This window comes from Echiichthys vipera (genome assembly GCF_963691815.1).
Source record: "Echiichthys vipera genome assembly, chromosome: X".
Taxonomy (NCBI): domain Eukaryota; kingdom Metazoa; phylum Chordata; class Actinopteri; order Perciformes; family Trachinidae; genus Echiichthys; species Echiichthys vipera.
This window is the reverse complement of record NC_139825.1, coordinates 34,180,847-34,208,826: the sequence shown is the minus strand read 5'-3', so window position 1 is coordinate 34,208,826 and position 27,980 is coordinate 34,180,847. Positions and strand designations below refer to the sequence as shown.

Genomic DNA, 27,980 nt, shown 5'->3' with positions numbered 1-27,980 from the left:
TTTCTTTTTCTTTAAAGGTAAAACACCCAAAAATCTACTCGAAAGACCTGCGGACTAAGTGGACACAATCCAAATTGTGGTTGACCTGAACAGACTCAAATAGAAAACACAAATATTAAGCAGCAAAGGTCAAAAAGAGTAACAGGACATCCATGTCCCTGCAATACACACTGTGGGACGTAACCCCCCTCCGCCCAAAATGGGACTGCTATCTGTCAAAAAAAACCTGAAAATTACTAAAAGGAAAATGCAATAGAGTTGTCAGCCATCTGCTCCCAGTACTTTTCCTTTTCCATTCATCCTGCCAGCCACGCCCACCCCAGCAGTCTCACTCTACTCACCTGTGCACACAGCTGCCCCTCATCACATGCAATCAGCCCAGTATATATTCACCAGCTCCACACTCACTCCTCTGCCAGATTGTTTTTTGCCATGCAAGACTCTCCAGCGTATTCCTGCCTGACTTCCAGGTACTGACCTTGCCTGTCAAGGATTCCTCTCCTTCGTGTGCCTCCTGGTAATTGCCTCAGCCTTCTGTCCCTGATAAAGATTTCCGTCTCTGCTCTCCTGGTTCCTGCTTGCCTGTTTCTGACTGCTCGCCTGGTTATATGGTTCCTGCTGCCTGCTCCTCATCCGATTGTCTGCCTGTGCTGTTGTCTCCCTGGTACCGAGCTTCTGCCTGCCTCCTGCCACTGCGTTGTTGTACCATTTGTCTGTCTGCCTGAGCTTCAGTAAACTCTTGAACTATCTCCATTTGTTCTGGCTTTTATGCTGCAATTAGGTCCATACATCACCTGTTACAGTACAATCTGGCCAGCCATGCACCCCGCAGTACCATCTTCACGACAAGATCGGTTTGTGAGGATTGAAAATGTGCTCATGCAACACAAGCAGCGCATGGAGAGTCTGCTGCATTCGCCAGACATGCTGCAAAGGCTGACGCCAATGCATTTGCAGTCCTCACTGTCGAGCTACAACAGTTGATGTCTACTCATCCTTCAACTCCAGTCCCCGCACCGGAGCCTCCTGCTCCAGATCTGCCGCAGGCCAGGATGATTTCCGAACCCCAAGTGGGTACCCCAGAGCGATGGGATGGGAATTGTGAATTCTGCCAGACATCTCCTGTCCACATGCTGATCTCCGGAAACCACAATGAGACAATCTGGTTTCACCTCCTCTCAGCCTCCAACATACCATCTAATCCCTTGGCTCTGTCGACACAGCCCCCACTCGACTGGGCCACAGGGGCCATCTTCGGTTGGAGCAACTCCTGTCACCAGATCTGCCTTAAAGATGCCTTTGTACCCCAGCAGACAATGCACCCTAGTTTCTGTCCCGACTTGTTCAGTGTTCCTGCCGAGTACCAGGACTTTTGCAAGGTATTCAGTAAGACTAAGGCTATGTCGTTACCTCCTCATTGTCCGTATACCTGCTCCATTGACCTAATGCCTAGTATCTGTACTCCCTGTCTGGTCCTGAAAGGAAGGCCATGGAGTCCTACATTAATGATTCGCTGGCTGCTGGTATTATCCGTCCCTTGTCGTCTCCTGCTGGGGCTGGATTCTTCTTTGTGGAGAAGGACAAGACCTTGCGCCCATGCATTGATTACCAGTGACTCAATGACGTTATGGTTAATAACTGGAATCCTTTTCCCCTCATCTCCTCTGCCTTTGAGTTACTTCAAGGGGCCATAATCTTCACCAAGCTAGACCTCCGTAATGCCTACCACCTTGTCCGCATCAGAGATAGGAATGAATGGAAGACAGCTTTTAACACACCCAAAGGGCATTAAGAATATTTGGTGATGCCATTCGGCCTCACCAATGCCCCAGCAGTCTTCCAGGCCTTGGTCAATGACGTCCTCCGGGATATGATTGGCAATTATTTTTTCGTCTATTTAGACGACATCCTCATATTCTTCAAATCCCTCGAAGAACACATTCACTATGTCCAGACTGTTCTACAACGCCTCCTGGAGAACTACCTTTTAGTGAAGGCCGAGAAGTGAGTTCCACACTCGCCTGGCGATGGATCCTGCCAAGGTGGGTGCTGTGATGACTTGGCCAGTCCCTAAAACTCGTAAGCAGCTGCAGCATTTCCTGGGCTTTACCAGTTTTTACAGAAGCTTCATCTGCAACTATAGCTCCATCGCTGCCCGTCTCACAGCCCTGGCATCCTCCGAGAGCCCCTTCCGATGGTCCCATTCTGCCGATGCTGCCTTCCAGACCGTTTCAGTTCTGCGCCCATCCTCCCAAGTCCCTGACTCTGACCGGCAGTTAATTGTGGAGGTGGATGCATCTGATGTTGTTGTAGGGGCGGTGCTGTCTCAGCAAGCAGCTAGTGACCAAAAAGGTCAACGGATACTGAGAGTAGTGCAGGGAGGGAGAGAGATGAGATGTCAAATAAGGCATCAGGTATTTCTGATCAGACTGTGACAAAATGTGTCCCCATTCTTGTGATGACGCCATATGGGGCAATGTTTCCTACATATGACATTGGTAACCATGAGGTCCTTGCTGTCAAACTGGCCCTGGAGGAGTGGTGCCATTGGCTGGAGGGAACCAAGCAGCCTTCCTGGTTTGGACAGACCACAAGAATCTGGAGTACATCCGGACAGCAAAGAGACTCAACCCTCGGCAGGCGTGGTGGGCCCTCTTCTTTACCAGGTTCAATTTCACCCTCTTGTATAGACCCAGTTCTCGCAATGTCAAACCTGATACCCTGTCACGTCAGTTCCAGAGGGAGGAAACGCTAGTGCTTCAGACACCATCCTCCCATCCCCATGTGTTGTGGCATCCCTTACGTGGGAGATTGAGGAGAGGGTGAGAGCCATCACAGAGGGACAGCCTGGTCCTAGTGCCTGTCCACCAAGTTGCTTGCTTGCAGCCCTGAGGTTGGATGTACTCCAATGGGCCCATGCTTCAAGGTCGTCCTGCCATCCTGGGATCCAGAGAACCCGGGATGTCCTGCGACTTTTCTGGTGGCCTGCATTGCATGACGACACCCGGGAGTACGTTAATGCCTGCCAGACCTGCAACCAGAACAAATCATTGTGCCAAGCCCGATCCAGCTTCCGCCATTGGTCCCACATCCCAGTGGACTTAGTCATGGGCCTGCCACCTTCAGATGGTAAAACAGGTATTCTGTGTAGACAGTTTCTCGAAGATGGCCCACTTTGTGTCATTGGCTAAGCTCCCATCAGTTAAACAGCTCAGCTGTTACTTGACAATGTCTTTCAATTTCATGGGATTCCTGGGCACGTGGTCTCTGACAGAGGGTACCAATTTTCCTCAGTGTTCTGGCAGGAGTTCTGCAGCCTCTTGGGAGCCACAGCCAGTTTGTCATCCGGATACTACCCTCAATTCAACGGCCAGACTGAGAGGATGAACCAAGACATGGAGACGGCCCTCTGGTGCATGGTATCCCAGAATCTATCCTCTTGGTGCCAGCATCTAAAATGGGTGGAATATGCCCACAACACCCTTATCTGCTCTGCCACTGATTTGTCACCTTTCCAGTGTGCCTACGGTTACCAGCCACCTCTCTTTCCAGCCCTGGAAGGAGAAGTCTTCATCCTTCGCTTTCGTCAGACCTGGGCCCGTGCTAGGGCATCCCTCCTGAAGGCGGCAGACCAGTACTCCTCTTTAGCTAACCGTTGTCGCTTTCAAGCTCCAGAGTACTAGGTGGGCAAGAGGATTTGGCTCTCCACTCGTGACCTTCCTCTGCGTGTGGAGTCCAACAAGCTGGCTCCCAAGTGTGTCGGGCCCTTCCCCATCGAGAAGGTCATCAGCCCTGTGGCAGTCCGCCCCCTTGCTTCATTTATGGGGGACTTACCTACGCTGTGCACCACATCATCAGCTCTCGCCGACGTGGAAGAGGCTGCCAGTACCTCGTCGACTGGGAGGGTTATGGTCCGGAGGAAAGATCCTGGGCTCCTGCTCGACACACTGTGGACCGACATCTCATCCAAGACTTCCACCAGCGATGCCCGGATCAGCCATCCGATGGCAACATTGGCAATGGCCCTCGTTGTAGGACACCTGGACATCAGCCTTCTGTCCCTGACCAAGATTTCCGTCTCTACTCTCCTGGTTCCTGCTTGCCTGTTTCTGACTGCTCGCCTGGTTATATGGTTCCTGCTGCCTGCTCCTCATCGGATTGTTTGCCTGTGCTGCCGTCTCCCTCGTACTGAACTTCTGCCTGCCTTAACCAAGCCCTGTGCCATTGCGTTGTTGTACTGTTTGCCTGTCTGCTTGAGCTTCAGTAAACTGTTGAACTATCTCCATTTGTTCTGTGTCTTTGTGGTGCAATTGGGTCCATACATTACCTGTTACACGAGGGCAGCAGGAATGAAACCTAAAACCCAGAAATGAGTGAACATTTTTTCACTTGGGTTCCATCGTCTCAAAGCCAAGAGGATTTTTAAACATGTTTTTTTTGTTCAGATGCCTAAAATAAGGTCTCTGGCAAACACATGCTTAAGAGATTTTCATGTTTTGTTCTACGACAATAGATACTACAGTAAATAGGTTTTAGCTAATATTTGGCTAAATGAGATTACAGAGGTTGTCTGAGACAAAATCGGCATCACGCTGCCTAATCAAGATTACTGTACTTACTTCCTCCACTAGTTTGCTAAGATTGCTTTTAGCAAATTTTAAACCTTAGTGCTGCTTTGAAGAGATCCCCACGTTCATACCTATATGGTTTAGTCTTACACATCGATACTGCCTTGGTCAATGTCATTTTTTACCTCATGGCCCCGCCATCACCTTTCTCCACCCCCACCAACGCACATAGCAGACAGACCTTCACTGCAGAGCAGGTGAGGAAGGAGCTGTGCAGACTCTGCCCAGGCAAGGCAGCAGGTCCCGACGGTGTCAGACCGAGGGTCCTCAAAGCATGTGTGACCCAGCTGAGTGGAGTCCTGCAGTACATATTCAACCTCAGCCTGAGTCTTGAGAAGGTCCCTGTGCTGTGGAAGACATCCTGCCTGGTACCAGTACCGAAGAAGGTGCGTCCCAGCACCTCCGAAGACTACAGACCGGTGGCGCTGACGTCGCACCTGATGAAGTCCCTGGAGAGGCTGGTCCTGTCACTTCTTCGGCCCCTGGTCAGCTCATCACTGGACCCGCTACAGTTTGCCTACCAGCCGAGTCTAGGTGTGGAGTTGCCTGCACCCACCTGGACAGACCGGGAACCACAGTGAGAATCTTGTTCATGGACTTTTCCAGTGCGTTCAATACCATCCGGCCTGCTCTTCTGGGACGTAAGCTGACGGCGATGCAGGTGGACCCTCCCCTGGTTTCCAGGATTACGGATTACTTAACGGGTCGACCACAGTATGTCAGATTGCAGGACGGAGTGTTTTGCACTGTGGTCAGCAGCACTGGAGCTCCACAGGGAACTGTTCTTTCCCCCTTTCTGTTTACCCTGTACACCTCAGACTTTCAGCTCCTCTCTGAGTCCTGCCACCTGCAGAAGTTTGCTGATGATTCTTCAATTGTTGGCTGTGTCAGTGAGGGGAAGGAGGAGGAGTACAGGGTTGTGTGGACTCCTTCGTCGACTGGTGTGCAGCTAATCACCTGATTCTAAACACCACCAAGACTAAGGAGCTGATGGTGGATTTCCGCAGGAGTAAATCTGCCCCCACAACCATCTCCATCATCGGCCTGACTGTGGATGTTGTCCAGGATTACAAATACCTTGGAGTATACCTGGATAACAAACTGGGCGGGTCCAAGAACACTGAGGCTGTTTACAAGAAGGGCCAGAGTTGTCTCTGTTTCCTTAGGAGGCTCCTGTCATTCAATGTATGTAACACCATGCTGAGGATGTTCTACCAGTCTGTGGTAGCCAGTGCCATCTTCTTTGCTGTTGTGTGCTGGGGCAGCAGACTGAGGGCAGCAGACGCCAAGAGAATCAGTAAGATCATCAGGAAGGCTGGCTCCGTCCTGGGGGTCAAACTGGACTCTTTGGTGGCTGTGTCTGAGAGGAGGATGCTGTCTAAACTGCACAGCATCCTGGACAACAACTCTCACCTTCTCCACCAGCTGCTGACCTCCAGCAGAAGCACCTTCAGTCATAGACTCATTCTCCCCCGGTGTAACAGTGAATGCCGGAGGAAGTCTTTTCTTCCAGTGGCCATCAAACTGTATAATTCATCTCCCCCAGTCAGGTAAGAAACAGTGGAGACACTGTGTCCTGAGCAAATGTCACTTTGTCACTTTATATCATCACTGCATCACTTTATTTAGTTGTATTGTAAACTTACTTCAGTAAGAAAGGCTGCTACACTTCACTGTACTTTACTGTAACTTACTTCAGTAAGAAATGCTGCTACACTTCCCTGTAGTATATACCTACGCTTAACCACAATGTCTGTTGCACTCTGTCCCATTTAGTTATTGTTTGATTTATTTTATGTTAGCTTTATTTTGATTTGATTATGTTAGCTTATTGTCACTCTGATCCTTTCCCACCTTTGTATTGAAACTGTTGCACAATAATTTCCCTCGGGATAAATAAAGCTTCTTGAATCTTGAATCTTGAATGACCACCAAAGGTAGAAATACATGCCATGTTCCGGATCATCGCTACCTCTTTGATGAACTTGCAGCTGCACTTATATATTTTAGCAATCCATGATTGAAAATCTTCTCTCCACAGTTGCAGGAATATTAAGTCCTCATTGTGACTGTTTATTGTTTGTTACTGCTTTATCAGCCAATGTGTTGGCCTGTTCATCTATCTATGCGCAGATGTGAGAAGGAACAATACCCACAAAAAACTATGAAGACAAAAGAGTATTCAAGTTCCAAGAAAAAGAGGCTGAGGACAATAATGCTTATAGGGTAAACTGGAGACAGACAGGAAAAAGTCATACTCTAACTACATAACATGTTCGACTATACTGCAGCCCCCCTACCGCTCCCCCTCCCTTCAGCAGTGGGTAAATAGAATAATTACTGGGTGGTCAGTGTAGTGTGAAATGACAGCGTGACCACAGCACAATGAAACGCTGCCCAAATGCTGACAGAACATGATGAGCATGTGGCTGCCTGAATACAAAGTGTGCCTGTATGTGTGGCAGAGATAGAAAGTGAAAAAGGGGAGGGAAATTTTGTGTGCACACAAGTGTGTATGCATGTGTTAAAATAATGAGCAACACATTATGGCAGAACAAAATGCTCTTCTTTCGGTAAACTCATGCAGAACTGATCTTCTAACCTCTTCCGTGAAGCTATGGACAATAGCAAATCCTTGCTAATGTAATCATTTGGACAAAAAAAAATGAACTTGAATTGTACGCTGTTATATTAAGTGGACCAGGTGCAAGACGGCAGTGTCATGGATGAGGTCGCTGCCATTCATACAGTGTAAAGCTAGCACAAAGACCAAGCATCTACTTTTTCTCTAGCCATTTCCAGGAAAGCAGACTGTACACTACAATTTTAATAATAACTTTCATACATTTGCTTCTAGGACAGCTGGTTTATATTCGTCATGTTTAGCAGGGACAGTTTAAATAATAGAGAAATTAGTTGGGATCAAAGTCCTTGGACAGGTTGCTTTTTTTTTTCTTTCAAGGTACATGTTAACTTTCTGCTAACTCAGAAAGCCTAATCATGCAAAGTAAACTAATGCGGCAAAACTGTAAACTAACACTGTTGGTGACTTTTTTTCATTTCCCACCTTGTTAGGAAATGACAGATGTATTTGGATGGTAGTATCTGCTTAGAATACAATTACGCCTCTGTGCTGCTGCAACAAACACTTTAATGACTTGAGCCACAAATTGACTCTACCTTAATTATCCAATGAAAAGGTCTCAGACTAATTAGCTACATGTATAATATCTGTGTACACTGTAAAGAAAATCAAGAAAGAAAAAAGTGATTTCTTCCATTACAATTTATCTTTTCAGATACTACTATTAAATATCTCAGGATGGGACTTGATAAGATTGTATTCATAGCAGTGGCAGTATTGATTCTGCTTATTAGTCTGATTCTTTATCAGTTCTCTTATTGATTCTTGTTCCATTTTCTGTGGAAAAGATCAGTAGGCCTAGCTTTTGAGCATCAACGCAGTTCTTTTATTACCTGTGTCTGAACAGTCTACAGTGTAAATGAAATTTGATGAAAGAAGAGTTGCACAGATTTCTTTTTTATTGAGGTTTTCTAAGTCAAAGGAAAAAAGAAATTGCTAAGCCTGCCCGCATTGTAATAATGTTATTATAACACCACGCTTTGGACTGTTTCTTTCTTTCTCCAACTCCTTCTTGTTACAAGTTCCCAGCAGCGTAGACATATAATTTTGGCATCATTGTTTAGCAACTGTCAGGAAAACATGTAGTTATTGATAAGCTGAGAGGCAGATGATTCTAGTTCCGATTCCAATTTGTTAACGGTTCTTGGTAAACTGGAACCGGTTCTCGATTCCCATCCCTACAAATATTAATGTAACACATACTTATAAACTCAATATGAAACCATTACTGTTCAGCAGAGAGATTTTTAGTTTCATGATTTTGTTGTGTTCCCAGTGAATCTCATCAGACTTGGATACATTAAACACTGCTTGCAGCAGAGGGAAAATAGCTGACTCCTACATTATAAATTTTTCAAGTTTTGTTTAATTTGAACTGAAGTTCAGGTTATAATGAGGAACAGTAAGACACAAGAGTGAGGGTAAACCAGAATTGCAGCCTAGCGGTTGTATGTCTCCAACCAGTCAAGTTGCAATTAACAACCATGTCTGTCTAGATTCGTATAATATGACTCTAAACAGACTCTTGACACTTAATGTTATTAAGCATATTCTCTGGCAACATAGAATTCCTCACTATACCGACATGTATTCCAATGAATAATTTCCAATAAGAAACATGATTTCATCTCTTAGAGACTATTTTTAAGGGTGACTACAGAGGACTGATACAGAGATTCACCACACGATACACTGACATTCACCTGAAGCTCAATATCAGCAAAACCAATGAGCCTGTAGTGGACTACCAGAGGATCAAGAGGGCCCTTGTCCTGGTTGTCATCCAGGGAGAGGAAGTGAAGAGGGTGGACTCGTAAAAGTATCTTGAGGTCCAAATCAATAAAAAACTGGAGTGGACTCCTAACACTGAAGCCCTCTTCAGGAAGGGACAGAGCAGACTCAGATCCTTCAGTGTGTGTAACAGGCTCCTGCAGATCTTCTGTCAGAAAGCTGTTAAGGAAGGCCAACTAGGTGAAAAGGTTGGAACTGGGCAGTGTGGAGGCAGCGGCAGAGAGGACAACAAATGACAAGATCAAAGCCTGGGATGTGTGTTCACATGCTTCGGCAATAAAGCTAATTCTGACAGACCACAAAGTTGTAGCCATATCAGTACACATAGCGTCAAATATGGATGTTGCTGCAAAGAAGGTACAAATTTTAAAATGTGGATGCTTTGCATACGTCGCACCCGGCAGCAGTGACAGTGACCACCAAAATCTAATCAGTTCATCCTTGAGTCCAAGTCGAGGTTTCTACCCAGTTTGAAGAAATTCCTTTAAGGTGTTCCTGAGATATCATGTTCACAAGAATAGGACGGACAGACAAGCTGAGAACATAACGCCTCCGGCTACGGCTATTGCTGGCATAGATGCATAAAAGGCAAAGGCTTTATCTGTTAATGGGAACTAAAAGGTGAGGCATGAACATGTTAGAATAACAGAGAAAAAGAGATCTGAAATAATTAGCCATCTTTCAACAGTTTTGCAATAATCATTTTCATGCACACAGGAGGAGGAAAATGAATGGCTCTCTGACTAAATAAGATTAACAGAGTTGTTTGGCTCTCTCTCTTTCCAAAAAGGGGTAAGAGTGGATGTTATAGAGGGGCGTAAATTGGCAAGATCCACACCCTCTGGCAGTGCCAGTGTGATGGCAGTTCAGTGTCGAATAATAATAAATAAAATAAATAATAAAAGACAGGCTTTTTGACAGCAGGTGAGGTTTGAACTCTGACTGAATATCCTTCTGTTTTCCTACAAGCAGAATGAAGCCATTTAAAATGCCAAGTCTTTCATAATTCATTGCCATGATTACCAAGGTGGTAATGGCTACAAGACAAATGAAAATATTGAGGTTCGTGATTAGAAAAAATAAAAAGGCTAGGATGTTAATGTCAAAACTATCATACACATTGGACAGATGTGGATGTCCCAATATGCCACAGGAATGTATCAATTTCTGTAAAAATCGATACCTGCGATCTGGCGCCCATTCACAGCAGAGAATGCATAGTCCAAACAAGCTAATCGGCTTCACAAGATTCAAGATATCTCTCCAAGCACCGGAGACAAAATAGTTGAATAAAAACAAAGACTATGATACTAGAGATGCATATCGGCTCCGATATTGACTAATTAACTGGATCAGATATCGGATGAATGAGGCAGATCCAGGATTTCGATCCAGTCTTTTCATTTTTATTAATATAATACACAGCAATACAGTTACAGTGGTGACTTCAATTCTGTGTTTGCAACACCGATTACTGGTTTATATTACATTTTAATATCTGTTTGCATTGCACTTTACATGGAAGTGTTATTTATTTTTTCTGCTAATGTACACTCACACGTACATAAATAATATTAAGTGCAATTATATCTGTGTTAATTTGTTACCTCTTTTTTTAACAAAGCTAAATGTTTATGTTAAGCCTGATGCCTTCACTCACATGGCAAGGTATTCGGTTCAACAGTAGTATCAGATCGGTATCAGGTATCGGCCGAAACGCTCAGCCCAGGTATTAGTGTCGGATGGATCGGAAAAAAACTGGATCGGTGCATCTCTAAATTATACTTTACTATTTCACAGTTTTCAATATCTAATTTGCAAATAAAGCTAGAAAAGCTAGAAAGCTAGAAAGCAGTAAACTTAACAGAAGCAAGCAAGAAAGAAAGACACAATAAGCAGCAAGTGTTATATATATTTCTATTACATTATTATTATCTATTAAACTATCGCAGTGTCATGTTAAACAGGTTTAGATGGGTCAAAATAAAGTGCACTTAGACATTTACTATACTTGGCAAGGTCACTGAACAGTGGCAGGTGATATAGACAAAAGTATTGCCTCAATAATCGTCACTGCAGTGTCTAGATATTGTTTTGTTAAAAAAGATGCATACATTCTCAAGTATTTAAACTCTGCGACAGATGTCAGAAGTATTTAAGTTATTATTCATCTCAAGAGGAAATGGTCTGCTGATATGTTAATATGAGAATTTTGTCATGACACTATTATATGGGAGATGAGAAGTGATAATGGTAAATTAGCACTCAGCCTCAACACTGCATGTGTAGAAATTAATGTTTTGACTGCAGCTACAGGAGGTGTGGGGTTTATATTAACTAACAACTGTTGTGTGGACATCCCGCTACAGAGCAGGTCCTTCTGTCATCCACTGTGCTGAGGTTTTTTCTAATTTGGCATATGATGTCTGCCTTAAATTTAGATAAGCAGGGTTAGCCCAGAGAAAAAGAAATCCCAACCTCAACTAACAGATTATTTACAGGTGAATTCAGCAAACTGCCTCAGCCTAGGATAGGCGGCTCGTAAAAATATAACAGTACTGAGGCAGCAAGGAGCAAAAATGTAATGAATGTATACTGAATGGTTCATTCCACAGCAAATGGGGTTGCAAAATATTTACCGGATGTAAGCCTCAGCTTTAGTAGCTGCCTCGTTGTACTGTTCAGCCGTCTGCTTGTAGTTGTCAAGGTTCTGGAGACAGAGAGAAAGAAAGGTAAGAATCAATTCATTGGTATTATGAAGCTCTTAAAAAAATAACACTCCACTTTAAACTGGGAACATCAAGGGGGCTGCTCAGGAATACATGCATGTAGTAATGGTGATTCAACATTATTCAATTTTCATATATCATTTCAAGACAAAAAAACATTAGAGTTAAACAACTCTACATAACATAACCACTAGGCATGGGATGAAAATTTCATGTCACGATTATCCTAGTCAAAATAATTACGATTCACAATATTATTCCGATTATTAATGAAATGTACTTAAAACTCTTAAAATGGCTAAAACACACTGGAATAACTTGACATTTTGTTGAGAAACATATATTTTTCTTGCATTAAAGATAGGACAAAACAGCTTTTTTTTGTGAAAAACAACAGTGGAGTGAAACAGTCATCATGGAGAGCCTATTAAATGATAAAACTTATATTTGCTGTTTTGGTTGATAAATACACATTGATGTTAATTGTACATGCAACCCTTTTACTTCCACTACTGTATTTGATGTAATCTGTTACTTATGGGCTGTGGGCAATTAATGTTACAGTAAGCATAAAAACTGTAGTAAACTGCAGTCAATTTGCCGTTCAAGCAATCAGTGAGGATATTCATGATATTGGCGATTACCCCCAATAATGGGAGTTTTCCATGATTAACTTGTGAGGTTTTTTTAATCGCGATTCATGATAACATTGATTACTGTCCCATACCTAATTACCACAGTTATATTTTTTTAGCTTCAATTCAGGCTCTAATAAGTCAACAGTTACAAACAAAATGAATTAATCGCCATCCTAAATGTCCTATTTGTTATATTAGCAACCTTTCACATTTTACAGCGATGCCTACCAATCTGAATGCTAATGGCCTGTTGGTACACCATATTTATGGCGTGACAGTAACAGTTGCCAGGTTGCCATCAGTGGCAACTACTTTTTAACATTAAAAAATAGGGACAGCAAACCGCAAAACATGAACCAAAAAATAAATATATTTCTAATATTTGTTTCATTAGTGATATTTATATATTGCTGTTAAAGTCTGAACTGGAACCAGACATCTGCACATGACAACGCCGCATGTGTGTAGGTGCATTTAAACGCTTGTGCAGAGGCATGCATTTTACACTGAAGCAAATTAAGTTGTTTGACTGAATAGAATAGAATAGAAATACTTTATTGATCCCAAGCTGGGAAATTGCAGTGTAACAGCAGCATTACACACATCAAAAGAGTAATATAAAAATACAATATAAAAAGATACATAAAAAATGTATAAATAAGCGGTCTAGTTGTAGTGGTAGTAGTTGAAATAATATAAGGTGCAGTGGACAAATTATGTAAACAATAACATATAAGGTGCTTGAGATTGTATTGGAAACGGCATGTGGCAGGAAAGATTTCCTGTATCTGTCCCTTTGACAGCAGAGCTGGAGTAGTCTTTGTGAACAGGTGCTCCACTGTCAGACCACTGTGTGATGGAGGGAGTGCTGATCATTGTCAATGATGGCTAAGAGTTTATTCAGTGTTCTCCTTTCCACCACAGACTCAAAAGACTCCAGCCTCAGACCAAGTAAAGAGCCAGGGGGGTGAAAGTTAGACCAACTGTGCAAATTAATTTAAAAAACAAAAGGAAATTTGTACATTTTGAAATCTTTTGTATCACATTTTAATTTTTGTGGTCTCCAGTCTGGCAACCACTATTAAAAGTGAGTGTTGGCCCTGCCATAATGTTTTATTTCATGTGAGAAACAGTGGCATTTGAAAAGAAATTGCTACACAGGTAGATCCTGTGTTTAGGGCAAGCTCATATATAGCACACCTCTACTGGAATAATCGGTGGTCACAGTGTGTTAACCACACTGCGTTGTGGTCAGAGCTGCATTAACTAGGAAGACGTCCAGAGTATAGTTTCATGTAAAATCATCAACTCTGCAAGATGAATGATCACCTTAGATGATTTGTGTCAAAACATATGAAATACAGTTTGTCTAGAATACCCCAAACACAAAGCAAGTCTCTCTTGGAACCTTCTCATACACATTCACTGCACAGTGATTGCCATTTTAAACCAATAACCACAGCGCTCACGCTTTTACTTAATTATTGCCTATATTCCCAATAGATTCAGTAATAGGAGAGGAAGATAATTGAAGTGACTGAGCAGGGAAAGGGATGGGATCAAACACAAACCTCCTCCACAATCCCTAGCCCTCTACTCCTCCAGTGCCCCCTAGTCATTTTCATATCTTATTATTTCACACTGATCCGCAGACATGCTTCTCCTGATCTGAATGTCTGGTGCTGGAAAAAGACTCAAGCAATGTCATAGACATCTTTCTCCCTAATTTTACCTGGTAGTATTTACTACAATGTAATAATCTGTCCGCTATCCTTTACTTTATTGTTCTTTAAAGAGAAGACAGTAAAATATAAATCATATATCTTGTATGAAGGAGGAGAGAGTATTTTGTTCTAAACCAATCAGTGGTGTTGAGTAACCTGCTCAGTCATCACAGAAACCGCTGCCGTTGATTAAAGAAATTGAGAGAGTTGTTTAAGAAAGTGGATTTACACATTATCCACACTTTGCTATGTTATGGCCAGAGTTGTTGCTTTAGTGCAGGAAGAAGACGTCACCATTCTTAATTTTGTTTACAAAGTTCTGATTCATCCTGTGATCTGAGTTTGTGTCCTGTTTTGGCTGTCACTGTAATGCACAACGTGGAAACACCGAACATTCCTAGGTATAAGACTTTATTCCTGCCAGCTTGTTTCCTGACTGTTATACTTAACTTTACATGCAGGATTAAACTTCTCTTGCCGCTAACTCTCCCTATTTCTAATATGTGGACTAGGTTTAATAAATACCACATCTTGACTGCACCTCCATTTACTGGAAGTATATTTAATTCCAGCATTGTGTACCTTTGAAATAAAAGAGTTACAGAGCCCAGAACCCCGGCTCAGGTGGTTTATTAATCTACTAAGAATTTTACATTACCAGTGAATACCTTAATTTGAAAGTGCTGGAAACCAAGCCCTGGGTTTGTGGATATTAAAGAGACAGTGAGTCTCAGTTCTTGTTGAAAGAGAGTTAGCTATTACTTTAGCTGGCTCCCTGGGAATATGTGGTAAGAAGTTAGCCACATGTTAGCGTCTTAGCCTTTAGCCTCAGGTCAAGGGCTCAGTGGGTGCACTCAACAGAGGAAAGCTGAGCTGAAACTTGAAAGTATGTAGTTGCTTTGAGGGACATTCAGTGTTCTAGCCAAGATAAAAAAAGGCTCCACAGGGGCTTAAACCCATGGGTGTCTCAGATTATGCAGGACATAGAGTAGGGCACCAGCAAAAGGAGCAGCAGGCAGATGGTTTAGAGGTAAAGTTAACTTGGATGAACACAGATGATTAGTGCATTCCACCAAGGCTCTTTCTTGTGGGTTTGGAGGGGTCAGGCAGTACGCTTGCCGCAGTAGTCAGTATTACAACAATTACTTTACTTGCCCACCACCCTTGCAGTTTTTTGCCTTTGAAACAAAACAAAGCCCCATTGAGTTGATTTTCACATATTAGCACCTAAGTTGAAATACAGACGCTACAATTATGAACTGAAAGTTTCTGCTGTAAGAGATCTTCTCTTTTCCAGCTCTTGATCCCTTCCTTTTCCTAATCCCCCCCCCCCCCCAGGCCAACAGAGCGCTAGTTAGACGAGGGAATGTAGTACACAAGACATTGGTCAATTGGAAATATAAAAACAACATCTTGTGGATTAAAAACATGCCTAAAATAGATGCAGTTTGAGCTAGACAGACAGACAGATAGACACTCATCCATCATTTTTTTTTTAATTATAGAATCATGTAACTTAATATCATGCATTGGTAACACGTGTTTAATTGGTCAATTTACCATTGCTTGAAATCAACAACCACCAGCAGTCAAACTCTTTTCTTCTATCCATGGATATTTAAAAAATGGGCTGTTTGACGGTTATGAGAGGGATGTTGTGCCCGAATAGTGATATAACGACCATGTCTCTGGTCTTGCTAATAAAAAAGAGGACTATGGGGAAAATGAGAAGCAAGGAAGTGCGAATGTAGTGTTTTATACTGACAGGTACGGTACTTATCTAGTCGAAATGCTGTGTGACCGCAAGGCTGTGTTGATCTTGTGTTTAAACATGGGTTTTTTTTTGTCTGTTGACAGAACAGAACCAGAGCAACAGCCTCAGCTCAGCTCTCATGACACCAGAGAAGTGGCAGCACTATCACTGGCACACACACTCTGAGCTCTTCCCAGTCATTTGCACCCATGGGGACAAAAGCCCAATGTGGAGAGACAGAAAGGGGGGATGATAACCCTCAGTGGGGCGAAGGCAAGGTTTTTGGGGGAGTTGGAAAGACTCATGGAGGGGATTAGTGTGGGTGCATGTGTGCTGCACGCGTGTAAGCTTGCATACTTGCAGGTGTGACTAAATCTGTGTTTGTATGTGAATGCTTGTGTTCAGATGATCCTTGCAGGCACACTCGTCTGAGCAGCCTCAAGCAGCTGTGGATTGAGATGGGCTGATGTCAGGATTTTGAGGGAGGGGTTGCTTCACGCTCCATGCTTGGACGAAGGCGGATTAATTTTTTCTTTTTTATTTCGGAGGCAGCAGTCGACAAGTGGGGGTGGGGGGGATTAAAAGAAGTGAATTTTAAACTGAGACTTGTTTACAGAGTCACAGGGTATTTTGCCACAGGGAGACAGATATACTCCACCTGTACACTGGGAAGAGATTAGGGAGGCATCCACAAATAAACAGAGACTAAAGGATTGGGAGTGAGGAGAAGTAGAGGATGTACTGGTATGTTTCGGGGGTGGGGGTGGTGAGGTCAGTCTTGGGATGCATTTTAGTGTGTGTGGAAGAGGGGAGATGCAAAGTTGTACAGTGGATTGGCCACTCTATCACAATTACTTCAGAAGTGACAGCGTACACACAAACCTGTCACAACAAATGCACACACAAACTGTTTTCTCATTTGTGCCAGTAGTGGACTCTAACATCATCCACAGCCTTTATACAAACACAATAGTCTGTGACCATCATTCATCCGTTAGGCAAACCGGACACCAGTGTGTGCGTGTTTTCATACCGGTAATCAACTACACACACATATACGCAGTTATTAGCCTAGAAGAGGCTGCTGCTAAGCCAGAGTAAAATGTTGATTCAGGGGAAGATCACACACCAATTACCAGTGGATTCTCCCTCTAATCTGACTGCTCTTGCCTTTGACACATCAACACATCAGGACAATTACATGAGTGACTGCTTCAGCATGTGTGTTTTTGTACCAAGAACAATACAGTTGTATGGAAAAGCTTCGACCACTAAGATTATGTAAAGAATAAAATCACAGGCTGATATCTTTGCATTCACATGATACAACGCTGACAGTGAAAGGGGGCCCTCACAGAGCAATGTAAAGCTGTCATCACATGATTGGGTCATAATTTATGTGAAAAGTGAGATATAATATAATTTCAAATTGTGTGTTGAATTAAGCATATGACCTGTGTCAGTCACAATTTAACTTTTAAGTAGCTTTTTATTTCCGCCCAACTGGTATTTGCTACATGTATGATAGTGTGAAAGGAAAAAATAAAATAGGCAGAGTAAAGGAAAGGGGGGTATGAAAGCAGGCCTGGATGAATGAAGTGCTAGATTGGAAAATGAAGGAAGAGAAGGAGGGAGATGGACGCCGACTCAGGGTGCTGGCTCAGGATAGACTGTTTAATGCACGGTCCATATAGCCTCTTTATCTCTTGCTCTCAGTCCCTCTCTTTCTCACTACCTCATCCCCATGCAGGTCAGCTACGAGCAAGTGAGGGGTGAAAAAAGCGATAGAAAATGTGACTGCAGCGGCGAGCGGAGAAAGATAGAGCATCCTCCACTCTTCTGCCAATCAGTCTCTTCCGTCAAGCATTGCAGCGTGCTGCTTCCCACACGATGTGCAGGGGCCCTTCCATTTAACTTGGCTATGTAAAAGGTTTTCTCAGAGGCCTAAAGGAGGCGAGTGTCAGGGACTAGATAAGGTGCCCCATCTGCCTGATGGGCCCTGCTGGACGGAGGGAGAGACGGGTTGAGGGGTGGAGGGGGAGTCAAGTCCCAAAGAGTGTCTCCTGAATACTGGAGGGAGGGTTGTGGGAGTAAGAGGAAAAAAAATAGAAATAGAAGGAGAGTAGAACAAACATTCCCATTCAAATCAACCTTAGCAGGATGGTCAGATCAGCAGCCATTTTTATGTATACTTTTGTTATCGCAAAGAACTGTGACCATGGTGGCAATCTAATTTCTGCATAAATCCTACTTGTAGCAAGTCACAAACTTACTGAGGTGAGGTTTTGCAATAAATGAGCAGTGGAGAGTCGTCCTTTGTGCACTATGTCTGTTGATTTGCTGCTAGAGAGGAATTCTAGATAACTTAATTTAATTGCCTCATATTTTTAAGTAATGATCAAATTATATTCACTTAATGATAATGTAATACAACAAGCCAACTCTTATCTTCTCTGACTGTATTTTCACTGTAGCTGGCTGAACAATTTGTCAATTTCATGATGATCAGTTACTTTTGCTTATAGTTATAAAGATGTACCCAATGGCAAATGTTGGTGTTGCCACAGTTATTCACATATAAGAGAAAATAAACATGTGTGTGTTTTAATTACAAAATATATACAAATACTAATATTAGCCACAAGGGAACTTGGAGAACGCAAACCTCTCCCAAGGCATGCCCCGTCTATCAATGAATTTTTCCAGTTTTCCGATTAAACAAACACCACATGAATGCAGCAGATGTCGCAATGTTAATGAAAAATAATTTTCGTGTTATTTGTGAATACCCTGTGATTCAAATCTGCTACAAAAGTTAATGAGTTCCACCAAGTTTCATGAATATTGAGCATTCATGAGAGGTTGGAACAATCATAGTAAGTAAATTTGTACTTGAACGTGATTGAAAATGTAGGAAGAAACAATAATTCAGCAAAAAATACCCCACATAAAATAAAAGTAAAATCCCTGAATAGAAGAAATGCTCAGAAGTAAAATTATACAAAAAACATTCTCAGTTACAATAATGTAAATTAATGTAACACAAATATGTGGTAATGATTGTGTCTCTGTAGGGGTTTTGGCAGGAATTAAATGCCAAAGTGTAATAATAGACCTTGAAAAAGGACAGTATGTCTGTGGTACGGAGGCGTGTAATGTGGTACTTCCTTAATTTAAAAAAAGATTGATGTGAGGACAGAAATGAGGGTGTAGTGGTGATTATTGATTCCAATTTGTGTGTCTGTAATGTGAGTGGAGAATTTAAAAATGTCCCTGTTTCCTAGCGCAGTGATGAATATGTTCTGAGGGGGTGGAAGTGGAACATTTATTTGCGGTAGATAAAGTTGTGTGGTGTCGGAGGGAGTTCTCTACTGTAAATATTTAGTTAACAATGACCTCTGATGATATGACCAGTTCTCAGCTGCACCAGGCAACATGCAGCCTCATAAGATGACGGTTGCTTTGATGAGTACAATACTGATGATGATGATGATGATGATGATGATGATGATAAATGATCCCATCCAGACAAAGTTGGTAATATCTTGGCCCTAGTTGTACTGTTTTCCATTGACTTGCACGAAACAAGAAACCTTGTTAGTACACAATGCCTCTTAAGTGGAAGTCCAAGCTGACAGTACCTCGTACCACTACCAACCAGTTCTTCAGACTGCATTAAAAAAGAGTTCAAGATGATCTTGGCTGAACTTGTAGGTCAAGATGTATTTTACTTTTTGCAGTAGTTTTTGGGGAAGTAAGGCAACAGGACAGTCTATGTTCATTACCCATCCACTGATTGCTCCATGTCTGTTGGAAAATAGCATATGAGACTCAACAGATCCTCATACTGTACTTTACGGTTCTTTGCATACTCTGCAGTTTTTTAGTAAACCAACTCTCAAAAATTATTTTTCCAGTGACTTCTGTGTGAGGAGCAGTGGTTTATCTCCACTTTTGAGGGAAATTAAGCCAGTGATTGCTGAAGGAACTAGCAGCATTATTTGCTGCATTTCTGCCCAGTCTTTTTGGATTCTGTGAATTGAAGACATCAAAGAGGCTGATCTATGTGTGATACATGGGCATTAATTTGATTTGATTGGGGTTCCACCAGTGTCTTATTTTAATTTTAGATAACAGTAAGTGTTATTATCAATAATAATTATCACTCAAAGCACTAAAGCTGCGTAGATGTACAGATGAGACAATGAATCCAACTAGCTTGTATCTTCAGGGCTAAGCCTGTTGTCAACACTTTGCAACCATCTAAAAGAAAACAGATGAGTACAAAATGGACAACACAACCTTTTAAAAAAAAGCCTGTTATATCTAAACTCAATGTCACATGTGGACAGGGACACTGCTGGTGGACGCTTGAAATTTGCAGACCAGTCAGAACCGGTATAGACACTCACTTCAAACGGTCAATTTCCACTTTACTCTTATTCTATTTCAATGGAAGAGACACAGGATGGGCCAGGCGAGGGAAGAGTGTTAAAGTTTACCTTATTATGTATGAGGTTTTCAGTTAGTCTCAGTGCATCCTTGATAAAAATTCATCTCAACATCTTACATATGTTGTTCAGCATTTTTCAGTGTGCCTGTCATCTGTGTTTTTCCTGTCTTTACTTCACTTGCACTCTTGTCCTTTCTACTAGCCTCTGTCCATCCCTTAAAGCATTTTTTTTCCTACCCTACAATCATGCACCAGTACAAGCCCTGCTGCTCAAAAAGTCTTTTAACAATGTGCCAAAGCTTACTCTGTTAGGAGCCACAGAGAGCGAGCAACATTTATCAAACCACTGTGCATGAAGCTTTTACAGGGTGCAAAATATCAACACATTAGTGCTCAGACGGAGGGAACACAGGTCGTAATTTCTTAAAAGCACCCAACAAACTGCTTTTATTTTTTTCCATTTCTTTGAAAAGACCACAGGGTTACTGGCAAAAGGACACAGTGATGAGAAAAGCACAGTACATTTGATTAGACAGCTGAAGCTCTCAGAAAGACGGTGCTGTGAAACCTCTCGAATGCAGGTCCATCAACAGTGAGTCGAGACTCTAATCTGCCTGTTGAAACTTTCAATTCATTTACATTTACATTTTTGACATTGGCATGTGGGCTTGACATTTCCAAGATAGGGTAGAGCGTCTTGTGTCTCAAAGAGAATTTACCCTCCAAGGGGATTGAGCAATGTCATCCTAAGACTTGTTTTGATTCCTGATGTGTAAAGACTTCTTTTCAGTAAAAGCCTACAGGATGTTTTTATCTCTTTAGTGAGGTCTCCTTTTATTCATGTCAAAATTAGTGCTAAAAGTGCTAGTATCTCGCTCTCTGAATTCCACCCAAAAAAAAACCTTGATCATTGGAATGCGATTAATGCAACTAATGGACAATTTTGAGGAAACCTTTCTGATGAGTTCTGGCTATTTCTTCTTAAAATATATTATTATATATTAGTATATATATTTATATGGAAAAAGGTCCTTACCTTTCTCTCCAGTATTTCTAGCTGCTCTTTATAGAAGCTGGATATGCTGGCCAATTCCTTCTCTTTCTTCTCCAGTTGTTTGGCCTGAGAAAGGGGAAGAGAGAGTAGAAGAAGATAAGACAGTAAGGAAGAAAGCAAAGAAGTAAGGAGGAGAAGAAAATCAATCCAGGTACTACTTAAAATGTTTAATTTGTAAATGCTTAAAAGAGCTGTACTCATCAAATTGTTCTGTCATTCTTTTTGGCTAGACAGCAATAGCCATATTCAAGGATAATACTAATCTTGTTTCCATACTTTCCAAACTCAAAAATTCTGAATGGTGTAATCAAAAATAGAACAGTTATCAAATTAAACTTATGGGTAGAAATATCTACAAAACAAAATAAAGAGTTGAAATACTCAGAACTTCACATTTACTCCATTCCTTCCTGACTAATTGTTTATTGAAGAGTTGTGCACAGGAGTTTCATACAGGTGCATTAGCAATTTATAATAATGAAAGTAATCTCTCTCTCTCTCTCTCTCTCTCTCTCACTCTCTCTTTCTCTCTGTGTTGTTTGTTTTGATTATTGGTCTGTGAGAGCAGTCGGAGGCAATCCCAGCCCACTTTCTTTTTCAGTATTTCAAGTACAGCTACTTTGAATTGACAATAACTGCAGAGGGAGGAATTACTGGAAGTAATGGCCTAAAACATCACATTCACTTCTTTGCTTATCATATGGGACACCTGCCGAAAATTCTACAGAGGGGAAAATAAATTATGCAACCTGTTACTTTCACTGCCCAACACATTTACAGCACAGGCATTTCTAAGACCATAGTAAAACTGATTATACCCTTCCCAAGTATGTGGTTACAGCATCATATTGCAGGTTCATGTTTTATATGGGTAACTTTTCATGTCTTACCTCATAAATCCTCTACTATGGATTGGATATGCAACAATATATGTATCAAAAATATATGATGCTTGATGGAAATCTATAGTAATATGAAAAGCACATAACATCGAAACAACAAAGGGAAACATAAAATAATGGCTAATTAATAACGGTCCATCTAATGTAATAGAACTTACAAAACTACTCGAGTGGCATGTGACTGGGACAGCTGTGGCAGAGCTTGACATGGCGATGCTGGCATTAGGATGAGGTGAAAGGCTTTAATATGGCCGCTGACCCAAGCTTTGACAGGAAGCAAGATGGCAGATTGGCTGTAGGAAGACCCAGAGATTGGGCCATGATGTGGCAGCATGCAAGCAGAGGAAGATAGGAGGCAGATGTTAGAAAGGTACACTGTGAAAACAAGTGCCAGTTTATTTTCAGAAATGTACCTGCAGTAGGGCTTTGAAATATATAGATTCTTTTTAGAGAAAGGATTCACTAGAAGGAGGTACGTGAGACACCTTGTTTAAACAGCATGAGGCTTGACAGTGCGTCAATATGTCATTACACAATCCCATGAAGTGGAACAAAAAAGGGATTCCTTTGTGATAAATATTTAACAAAACAACATTATAAACAGAAACAGACTTATCTTTAAACAACCTAATGATGAGCTATTGCAGCGCTACAAAAAGAAAATAACAAAGGACATGCAAGCATTGTCAAACATCTGTGTGGTTGACTGACAAGCAAACTGTGCTGTGATCCTTCACCATGCCATCAGATCAATGTTTTCACTCACTGTCCATTACTAATTCATCTATCTGTCTCATTTTAGATTATTCAATCGTAATATTAGAAATAATAAAAAGCAGGGATCTCACATTTTGCATGGACAGTCAGACTGATACATTTTGCACTAAGGTATGTTGCATTCAGTATCTTGATAAAAACATAATACAGAGGGTCAGGGGTGAAAAAGGTCGGAACGGATATCACCCCTCTAGGGAGGTCCATAGGCATGCTCGCTCAGAAGAAAATTTTGAATATTTCATGTTTAAAAGCATCAATCTGATGCATTTTGAGAGAAAATCAAGCGGAAAGACAGTATGAATGCATAATAAGGGACCTATTACTACATGGTCACATTATGCTTTATAAGAAATGAAACTGACAACTTCTCTCATGAAATGCGCAACAGCACAACTTTAATAGCGCAATCTGCCGCAGAATGAAAAAAGCAAGCTCTTAAAGAGTGTGTTTTGACCAGATGAATATGGGTTTTGAAAAAGTGTTTTTACAAAATGAATATGGGTGGGAAGGGGCAGGGTAAGCTAACATTATGCATCAATGACACAATGCCTCTTTCAGCAATATTTCATTTGTCTAGTGATATATTTCCTGTAGCTAACAAACCGGTTTGCAGTATTCCCCTACCTTACCAGAGAAAAAACTGGTGATGGGAGATGCGTATTTCCGTGCTATCGCGCTTGCAGAGTGAATGTTTTTATCGAATACAAGGCTGTTCGCTGATAATCTGGTATATCTCCATGTCCTACATGCATAAAATGATAGGCAACATGTACATGGTGTGCACAGGATGGTCAAATTCCGATGTGTAGAGGTTTATATATATGTATGTGTGTGCCTGCATAAAATGATTATCAATCAGTGCTACTCATGAACATACATTGTTTCTAACCAATAAGGCTAATGAGTGAAACAATGCTACAGCAGTAGACATTAGGTGGTGAATGAACACAATGAAGCTGGCTGGGAGTGAGGCAGAAAAAGGCAGCATGGGGCATGGTTTTATGGTGTATTACAAGCACACATCCAGACACACACACTGTGTTATGCCACGGTGTAATGGTGACAGACTGCTGTACCCGACTGCATTGGTTAGTGTGATATAGATCAGTTGGAGCAAAACACCATCTTCCCTGGATGATCTACTCATCTTCTGTGCTCTTTGCGGGTATGTGGGCATGGTGAATACAAGTGTGCAGACACAAAGACACAGACAGACGGACAGACAGACAGACAGACAGACAGACAGACAGACAGACAGACAGACAGACAGACAGACAGACAGACACACACACACACACACACACACACACACACACACACATTGACATTACATTTTTGTAATCCGATCTAATCTTATCCTAATTTAACAGGCACATGCATCCCCAAAGACCACATCTGCAAATCCCTATACTATGCTCGCTGCACTTTTTCTTTCTGCAGCATCTGTTTGATGCTTAAGGGCTGTGTGTGTACGTGTATTTGTGTGTAAAATCACCTCTGCTAGCAGCACAGATGATGTGTAATTTTCTAGCTGGATACCTCCCAAAGTGTCGTTGTGTGGAATAGTGGCGGCAGCAGCCTTGCTTTAACGCACAATGAAAACATGACATTTGAATATAGAAGAGAGAGAGTGAAAGAGAGAGAGAAAGGAAGAGGCAGAGAGACGAAAAAAAACAAGTTTAAAAAAAGCGATGGTAGTGTTGCTTACCCAGGCATCCAAATCTGCTGGCTAGGAGAGAGAGAAGGAGCAGGGGGTTAGTGAGACGGTAGAGGGTGTAAGGAAGGCACAGAGCTGGAAGAGATCATAGAGAAAAAGAGAGAAAAGAGAGGAAAATGTAAAAGAGAGGTATAATACGGCAAATAAAAAGGGAGGTGAAGTAAAGATGAAGAAAGAAACAGTCAGGAATGAGGCAGATAATGAGAGAACAGAAAGAGATAAGAGAAGAAGAAATAAGTGATAGAGAAAACAACGTTGATACAGCCAGTCAAAGAGCAATCAACATCATTATGTACAAGTGGCACATGCTAGGCTGAGGGCTATCTAATCTGCCAGATGTCTGATGTTGTAAGAGATGTAATTTTGGCCTCTGACGGTCTTATAATGCATTCTGTAGCTTAGGTTTGCCAAGGTAATGAAACAACATATGAAATGATCCTCATTAATCATTACATCGGTCATTGAGTCTGGCACATGATGTTCTCTGTATGTCAGCCTTCCACCAACACCCCCGTCCTGTTCACCCATCCGTTTGTTTCCTGTTCCTTGATTACATCAGGAGAAGAGAAGAAAGATGTTTTTATCCGTAATTTCTTGACTTTAGAGACAGGATATTCAGGTAATAAATGTTAAGAAGTCCCCCTCCGTTCAAAAATGTGTTTTTCTTGGTAAATGGACATATATGGCACCTTTCTAGTCTCCTCACTACTCAAGGCGCTTTTACACTACTATCTGTCACTTTTAGAGCACAAAAGACTCCTCTGGACTGATGTCAGGTTCAGGTCGCCAAAACTATAGCTGCAGATTCTCTGTAAATGACAGGAAGCCCGGCTTCCATGTTCAGCCATCACAGGGCTCCGTGAGTCTGCCATCGGCCTGTAGGGCTCCACGAGATGGCCATCAACCCATGATGCTCCGCTGCCCCAAAGCCAAAACCCAAAGTGGCTGAATCTCCCCGATGTTTAGCCATCCTCATACATGCTGCAATTACACTGTTCACTATCTGGTAGATGCTAGAATGTAGTCACCGAACAGTCTCAACCTAGGGCAAGCACAAGCAGCAGTGGGCAAAGCAAAGCCAGATCCAGAATTTCTCAATGAAGGAGAAAGAGTAGGTGTGCTTCCAGTCCCTTCTTGTTTTATCCTTTCCATGGAAAACCATGTTAAAAAAAAATATTATTCTGCAATAATATTCATGCAGACTAGTTTTTACATACTTTAAAATATGTCTGGAGTGGGACTAATTCATGCATTGACCACTTAACTGAAAACTTGCCCTTGTATTTCAGGATAAAAGTCACATGTTTCAAGACAGCACTTTTATGTCACAGACTGTGCCTTTGCATAAAGAGATCAAATAAGATCAAATTAAATTGAAGTGAAAGTATTGCTTTCATTAAATTGCAGAAATCCACCAGCACAAAGAAAAAATAAACGCAAATGTTTTAATACGTATAAATTAAATGTAGTTAGTTTTCAGCTTGCACTGCACATTGATATTTGAAAGGCAATTATGTTTTACAGATGTGGGTTTATTGTCTATTTTACAACAGCTCTTAGAAGTCCAGTCAAAACTGAGAACTAGCAGCTTACTGTCTGTTGTTATGTGTAATTGTGTATGTATGAGTCTTGAATGCAGCCATAAAATGATACACAGTATGAAAGTCAATGACTACTACATGTTCCAACATTTCTCACCAAATCAAACAACGTTCAGTTCAAGTATACATAACACAGTCAAACGAGACACAGTATGTGTGCGTCAGGCCTTGCCCACTCAAACCAAATGCTCCCAGTCGAGCATTAAAAACAGAACAGAAAGGGATAGATTAGAGCGGTGGGTGGCTCTAATGTTGCCATGCCTCATAAAAACACCATTCAGTTAAATGAGGTGAACTCACAAAGGCGATTGCTGCAGAATGTGTGTAATGTGTGTGTGCGTGTGTGTGTGTGTGTGTGTGTGTGTGTGTGTGTGTGTGTGTTGGGTAATCTGTGTAACGGATACAACTAATGCCGTCTGTTTAACCTCCCTGCTCTTTGGTGGCAGGCCCTAAACTGAAAATGTGTCTGAATGAGGTTGTGTGTGTGTGTGTGTGTGTGTGTGTGTGTGTGTGTGTGTGTGTGTGTGTGTGTGTGTGTGTGTTGTGGACCCCCACAGAGTGCTCACAGGAGTGTGGAGGTTCTATTTCCATGAATGATAGAGTTTTGAAGCGAAGTGAAGGTGCTTGTTGTGATACAGATGCAGAAAAAAAAACACCCAAGCAGTTTGGTGCAGTCCATGGGCCATAACGGACAATGGCATTTCAGGTACATCCACTCACTGTTTTGTTTTTTCAGCTCTGAGCTCCCTGGTGACCTGCAGTCAGCAGCTTCGGTCTGCACATTAAGAGTCTGGATAAACTGAGCTGCCAAGAAAAGTATTCCAAATAGCCTAAGGCTCATAGATTCTCCAAGATTTTCACTGAGATAAAGCTTGTAAAGCTATGTAGCATTTTTGCATTATTAATCAAGTTAATTGTAAACATAAATAAGACCATAGGTATCTATAAAATTCACATATTAATATTGTGTGGTTAGGTTAAATTGTAGGTAACCATATCAACGGCATTTAACCCATCTCTTATTCTATATCATGACATAGGTAATTTCGTATCCTGATGACAATATACATCACCATACTGTATAGCATAATTTTTTTAAATATATTTAATACATAACAAAATTTTGTCTGGTGTGTGTGTAGAATGGTCTGTGTGTGTGTTACAGTTGTTTTCTCTCAATTTTAATGAAGAGAGAAACAGTCTATGGCTGCCCGTAATAACGCATGGAGCTAACTTTCTCTTCACACACCCCTCAGCCTGTATAGTGCATGATTTATGACACCGTGAGATAAACGATATAACAAAAAATATGAAATGATAGACATTTTTCTATTGTCATACAATAGAAATAGTCATATCACACAGCCCTAGGTGAAATTTAAATGTAAGAGCCAAAAGAGTACCATCATGAATTTACGTTCACAAATAATAATCTTAACAATCCCCAATTAACTACCAAAATGACCCTCCATGTTCCTCACTCTATAGACCTGAGACTAAAGCAGTCAATATGCTTCTTTAAAATCGTCAAATAGGTTCAACCATTTCTGTAACTTTCTGAAACCGATT

The 27,980-nt window shown here is 41.7% G+C and overlaps 1 protein-coding gene across 1 annotated transcript in view; it reads right to left on the bottom strand.

Moving 5' to 3' along the window:
* The window catches only part of chchd6b (coiled-coil-helix-coiled-coil-helix domain containing 6b), a 69,479-nt gene that overhangs the window by 25,291 nt on the left and 16,208 nt on the right, over positions 1–27,980 (bottom strand). Inside the window, exons 5-6 of the mRNA XM_083938537.1 lie at positions 21,397–21,480; positions 11,703–11,773 (exon numbers count right to left, since the gene is read on the bottom strand). Of these exons, the coding sequence (XP_083794663.1) occupies positions 11,703–11,773; positions 21,397–21,480 (155 nt within the window). The remainder of the gene's footprint in view (positions 1–11,702; positions 11,774–21,396; positions 21,481–27,980) is intronic.